This window comes from Orycteropus afer, unplaced genomic scaffold (assembly GCF_000298275.1).
Source record: "Orycteropus afer afer isolate SDZICR_OR568_19922 unplaced genomic scaffold, OryAfe1.0 scaffold00006, whole genome shotgun sequence".
In the NCBI taxonomy this organism is placed as follows: Eukaryota; Metazoa; Chordata; class Mammalia; order Tubulidentata; family Orycteropodidae; genus Orycteropus; species Orycteropus afer.
In genome coordinates this window covers 3,923,982-3,930,626 of record NW_006921593.1, presented here as the reverse complement: position 1 = coordinate 3,930,626, position 6,645 = coordinate 3,923,982, and the positions used below count along the sequence as shown (strand labels likewise).

Genomic DNA, 6,645 nt, shown 5'->3' with positions numbered 1-6,645 from the left:
TAAATTTTGGTCAATGACATGAGACAAAGTATATGTGAACTGCTGTATGAAAAGTGAATTTACTCTGTAAATCTTCACCCAAATCCTAATTAAAAAAAAAAAAAAAGAATTACTTTGACGCAAAGTTGAGAAGGTAAGGGGCTGGGAAATGAAGAGTCCTGGAAATGCTATGACCAGAACGGAATGAACGAAAATGAAGAAGTGCTGTGAAATATTACCAGTATCAGTGAATAAACTGTATAAAAATTACTAAATAGGAATCTAATTTCCTGTGTAAATTTTCATCTCAAATACAGTAAAATATTATTTTGAAGAACACTTAAGATACATCGCTAAAGCTCATTCTTTATAGCTTCAGATTAGTGGTAATGAAAACAATGTATGATTACCACCAGCCAGAGCCTCTCATTCCTACCCACAGCCTGTTCCCCTCATACACTGTTCTAACCACAGAGCCAGCACAGGGAGGAGTGTATAAAGCAAGCTGGGCTGACAGTATTCATAGGACAGAGGGCAGCTGATGCACATATTCAAAACAGAACTATTAGTATAAACATAATTATGCAAGTAAAAGCAGCTCCAGTGGCGTAGTGCCTAAGGCACTTGACTGCTAACCAGTAGGCTGGCGGTTCAAACCCACCAGCCACTCCTCAGAAGGAAGATGGGGCAATCTACTTTCGTAGTGATACTGCCTTGAAAACCCAAGGAGGGGTCGCTATGAGTTGGAACTGACTCGATGCAAATAAAATGAACACTTTAAAATTTCTTACAATAATAAGAAATATTGAATTCTTGTTTGCTACCATAAAACTTAAAAGACTAAAAAGCTGGAGGAAGAAAGGAATACCGTTGGGGGCAGAGGTATTTTTTCAGGATTAAAAATACAATTGGGAATTGAAATTAAGGAATTAATTAAACTACTTTTACTCAGTTTATCATGAACGTCATCTAAATAGATAATGAAATTTTATTTTGGGTCTTAGCAACATCTGCATTCTGTGCCTACGGATACTCCAAACCTTTTGTTTTCCTTCCATGTGCAAGAAAATGCTGGATCACTGAGTACTACTTAGTGTAACACCTATGCACAGTATGAAGCGTAACACAAATTCAAAACTCCTACAGCAAGTTTTTCTTCTTTGTTGAAAGGTCCAACAAGTGCCTTAGTTCTCCCAGCTGGAAGATTCCAATATTCTCAGAATTCTTCAACAAGTCAGTTCCCCTGAAGGAGTGGGGACCCACTGAACTTTGCATGATGCTGAAAAAAAAAACTGATCTGCACAGACTTGTTTCCAAATATTAAGAAGAGAATTACTTATCTCAATAAGAACAAGTAACCAATCCTAATTTCTCTACCTTGCAAGTTTTCCACCAATGCAGAATAATACCACACAAGGGGCAAAGTATAATGTGTATTTGCAATTCTTCTTAAATTCTTCAGTATTTACCCTTGAATATCATTTCAGTAATTCACTTTGAGCATTCTGAAATGCCTCCACGGTTATTTCAGAAAATGTTTTTTAGCATATTTCTTTTCTGGCTTAAAAGACACTACAGCACATCTTACCCAGGAATATTTAGGCTTGAGATTTATGAAAGAGAAAAATAAAATGCGTACAGTATTTTACGAAATCTTTCTGAAAATCCTTCCTGGTATTGACGAAAGCACGTCCTCTCTCCGTTCCGACGACAAATACGTCTGTTTCATACACCGCGATGCAGGCCACTTCTGCCTTGGACTTGGCTAGTTCTTTACACTACGATACAAATAGAAAACATTATGGTCTACACAGATGTTTATAAGTACTGTTTCTACTGGATGAATTAAAAATCTGACACTTAACCTGTCTCAACAGGTAATTTTCAATCAGGTAAAGTTCCTACTGTCTAGCTTTGCTCAATTTACGACAGACACAAGAGAGTCCCCTCTCCATTTTTATAAAGGTACCAGTCTTTCAAAACAATTTTTACTCCTGATTTAAAAGAAAGAGAGAACTTAAAACAAAGAAAGCAGAAATCCTTTGTTATCTGTTGTCTGTTGATTCCCCAAGAAAAGATTCCAAGATTTGCGAGCAGGCTTCCAGGGGAGGTCTTGCGATAACCCCCGAGAGGTGCGAGGGAAGCAGGATGGGCAGAGAAGCAGCTGCCCAGGCGCTCTGCAGCGGAGCCGGCCCTTCCCATCCCACGGGAGGGGTAAGATCCTGAGCAAGGGAGCTCTAACACTCTCAGAAACGCAGGGAACGACAGTGTTGGTCCTGGAGGGTGTATGGACCCTGTGCCCTACTATCCTCCATACAGTCCCACCTCCCCAAGTACTTCCACATGGATAAAGGGGAATCACATTTAAGTGAGTATACGCCTTATTCATTTTGATTGGGTATATTCCTATGGGATTAAATATTCTTTAAAAATTTAACTGAATATGTAATATTCTATGGATCCAGAATGATTTTATTTTCAACACAATTGAAAATGCTGACGATCCAATGATCCCTCCCAAAAGTTAACACTGCAGTAATAATCTGGGAAAAGAATTTACGTGCATCTCAAATGACTTTCTCAGAAGAGAGCTACAGACATGAAATAACTGAGTCAAAAACTTAAAATACTTTCAGGTTCTTAAAACCCACTACAAACTGTGTTGCGAAGAAGGTTCCATCAGCTTACACGCTCGTCTTCACCTACAGGTAGCTAACTCACAAATCCTAGCAAATGTCATTGTACTTCTTTCCCAGAAACATCTTGGGAAGTATCCTAATACCAAAGAGTTGAAAACAGGGACTAGAAACAGACACATTCATAGCAGCATTATTTACAAGAGCCAAAAGGTCCATCAACTGAGAGTCCTTTTTTTTTTTTTTTAGTGTGGCATATATACATATTATTCCACTGTAAAGAGAAATGTAGTTCTGATACAAGCTATAAAATGCATGAATCTTGAAAATACTATACTGAGTGAAATAAATAAGGCACAAAAGGACAAGCATTATACAATCCCACTTTTAAAACATGCAGAATAGGTGAATTCATAGACAAAAAGTAGATTACAGGTCACCAGGGGCTGGAGAGAGAGGGAAACGGTAGTTACTGTTTAATGGGTACAAAGTTACTGTCTGGGGTATGAAAAACTTCTGTTAAGCAGATGGTGGAAATTGTACAATAGTGTGAACTGTATACCTAAAAACGTTTAAAATGGTAAATTTTATGCTACATGTATATTCTCCAAAACATCTTAAGTACAGTAATCAATAATCCACTTGGTTTTAAAGAGCATTCATTATACGTTATTTTCTGTAATTAAATCCTTTGCCCATTTTTTCCTACTGCATTACTGTTTCCCTATTGATTCTGACAAGGACACCATTGACTTTAAGCATGTTGTTGCTGTTGTTGTTATCATGTGCCATCGAGTCGGACCTGATTCATAGCAACCCCTCCTTGGGTTTCTAAGGCAGTGACACATGGAAGTAGATTGCCCAACCTTCCTTCCAAGGAGTGGCTGGTGGGTTTGAACTGCCAGCCTTCTGATTAGCAGTCAAGTGCCTTAGACACTGCTACCAGAGCTCCCTGACTTTAAGCATAGAAGTTGTTTATGTTAAGCCGAGCACAATTTGTCAGTCACAAAGGGATAAATACTTTATGATCTCACAAGAAACACCTAAACAGGCAAATACACAGAGATCAAAGTTTATCAGAGCTTACTGGGGTTGCAGAAGGGAGAAGGGAGAGTTTTTGCTTCAGAGGTCCTGAGTTTCTGTTCATGGTGGTGGGAAGTTTGGAAATGGATAGTGGTGACAGTCGAACAACATAATGAAGGTGACTAATGTCAGTGAACTAGATATATAAAAAATTATCAAATGGCAAATGTTTTGTTACATACATATTTACATTTTTTAAGGAAAGCTATTTATGAAATTAAATACATAAGCACATATATCTTTTTAACTCATCCTAAATTGAAATGTGTTTTTATTTACCTAAAATCTCATGATACACATGAGATAAGGCTATGCAATGAATCTTTTTTTTAGGGGGCAAACAGCCTATTTTCTCACTACCATTTGTTGAAAACGATGGCTTTCCTTCACTTTTTATTTGTGTGATACCACTGTCTAATTTCTGGACTCACAGTTACTTCTGGATACCACTGCTCTAGAAAAGCCATCTTACATCTTCAGTCCCACCAACTAAGAGGATCAGAAAGCTTCTGAACTATGACAAAGCCTCAGTGGAGAAGCTGGGACCTAGAGACAAAGCAGCAAGCATTTCCAGCACCAACTGCCACCTGCGACCCGTGTCACACTTCCTTTAGACGCTGCGCACAGGCTGCTCACCGATAAGGAGCTGTTATTTACTTACCTCGTGATAAATGAGGGTGCCTTCTTGCTGCACTATCCACACTTAGTTGGACGATCCTGTCACCAAAGGCAGTATTTACGAAACAGCAGGACAATATCAAGTACTGCCCAAGAGTTAGATCAGAGCTGCCTATTGGCCAAGGAAGGATGATAACGGCCTTGGTGTCTTTGGCACTGACAAGCCGATAAAGAACTCGGTGTTTTCTAGATCCATAATGACAGTACTTTGTAATACACAACTAGGAACGTGAGGAAAGACAGTCTCACTTCTGCTCATGAGGAAGAAATAGAGGCTGAGAATAACGACACAATATTCCCAAAGGTGAGAAAACTAGCAAGACTTGCTAATGAAGAGAATGACCCAAGTCTTAGTATCACCCTATGGGACCCAATGCAAAGAATGAGAGTTAAGAAAATTATCTTAACTTCAACGGAGGAGCATGTAATCTCCAAGTTTTCACTTCATGTGAACACCCCTGAACGCTGGCTGGTTTTGACCACGAGGCAGAAACCAGTGACATGAAGAAAACAGCAGGATATAACCACTAATCACTTGAAATTTTTCTTCCAAGAGATAATTCTTTAAAAAATTAACTCTTAAGACAGGAGAGAGAAGGGGGAAATGCCCTAACTGGGAGAACACACAGGAATCTACATATGACGCCCTATAATGCTGGCCCACTGCTTCCGACAGGAAAAACACACAGGCTCCCTCTGCTTTGGAGTTTTTATTTTCATATTTTCCGTGAGCTCAAATACTGAGATCCCATCTGCTTAGCCAGAAAAACATGACTGTCCAATTTATTAGCACATTTGCATATACACATGAAAGAACTGACTTTCTTCAAAAGTTAAGTAAAATAAGGAATAGATACGAAATCGTAAATACGCTCTTAGGGCCCGAAGTTCCAGTAGTTCTCTTCATAATGGTACAATAAATCCAACACCACACCATACTGTAATGTGCAAGCTCATCGGAGTAAACTTCCAATAGCACACACAAACGCAAAGTTAGCAATCGTAAAACAAATGATTGTCGAAGGTATCGGTAAACAAAAAATTGAAATTAAAATGTAAAAAATTAAGCATTTAGATAAGAACAATTTTGAAGCATGACTTGAAAAACTGAAATCCAGACTTTTTCAAAGAAAACAAACTATTCTTATGAAAACTAAAAAGTGTAACATCATGTTCTTCAAAAGGCAATCACTGTTACCGAGGCGTCAGTCCCACCCACTGTGGAAGGGTTTTTACAGGGGTTAAGGCCGTCTCACCATCGACTCGAGAGCAGACATTAGGAACGTCACCACCATCCTGCTCTCCGAGGACTCCTCGTCTTCAACGGGCAGAGTGGACACTGCTACCTGGGCCATGATCTATGCAAGAGAAGGAATAACACGTGAATGGCAGAACTCCACTGTCCTCAACGCCACTATAGAGCGGTGAGAGCCGGCTCCATCAGACATTACCCAGCTTCCTTACACAAGAAAAACAGTAAGGCTCAGAAATGAAGTATTTTATCTGCCTAAGCCTCTTACTCATCAAGTCAAGAATCCCTCCCTTGGCTTGCCCTCTAGTGCTGTTTCCATAAAGTGAGGTCAGCACTGCTCCCCGAAATCAATCCCTATGGCACACTGAAACCAGTTAACCTATCTTCCCAGGAGAGGAGGAAGCAGAGAGGCCTCACGCTCTGGTGATGATGCATTGTTTTACCATAGGGACGGATTCAGAGCTCCCCTTCTGCCACGGGCACGCTAACGCAGAGAAGAGGATAGGGGAGACTGAGGGCCTCGAATCCCACCCAAGCGTCTTCTGTAATCCAGCACTGTATTCCCTTTAGAAAATATTTTCTGATATTTTGGTATCAGCAAAGAGCCTCGGCTCAATTTCACGCACTATAAAAATCAACCACACATAAATACTCTAATTGGTCAAAATCTAAAGCAATTTTTAAAATAATCTTTAAATACTAAACAAAAAAAATTGTTTTTCCATAATAGCATGCAAATTCGACAGCTGTTTAAAATTATCCATCTATTTTACCTGTCCCAGGAGTCCTGGTTAAGTGTTTGGCTGCTAACAAAAAGGTCAGCAGTTCAAACCCATGAGCTGCTCTGTGGGAGAAAAGGCCTGGTGATGTGGTCCCGTGAAGATTCCAAACCCAAAAACCCACAGCCGACGACAGGTGATTCCAGCTCATAGCGATCTTACATCACAGGGTACAACTGCCCCATAGAGTTTCCACGGCTATCAATCTTTAAGAAGCAAACTGTCTCATCTTTATCCC

The 6,645-nt window shown here is 39.7% G+C and overlaps 1 protein-coding gene across 1 annotated transcript in view; it reads right to left on the bottom strand.

The window, feature by feature from the left end:
• The window catches only part of GTF2I (general transcription factor IIi), a 108,454-nt gene extending 102,723 nt beyond the window's left edge, over positions 1–5,731 (bottom strand). The window contains exons 1-2 of the mRNA XM_042780966.1: positions 5,633–5,731; positions 1,619–1,757 (exon numbers count right to left, since the gene is read on the bottom strand). Of these exons, the coding sequence (XP_042636900.1) occupies positions 1,619–1,757; positions 5,633–5,731 (238 nt within the window). The remainder of the gene's footprint in view (positions 1–1,618; positions 1,758–5,632) is intronic.
• Between the last annotated feature and the right edge of the window lie 914 nt (positions 5,732–6,645).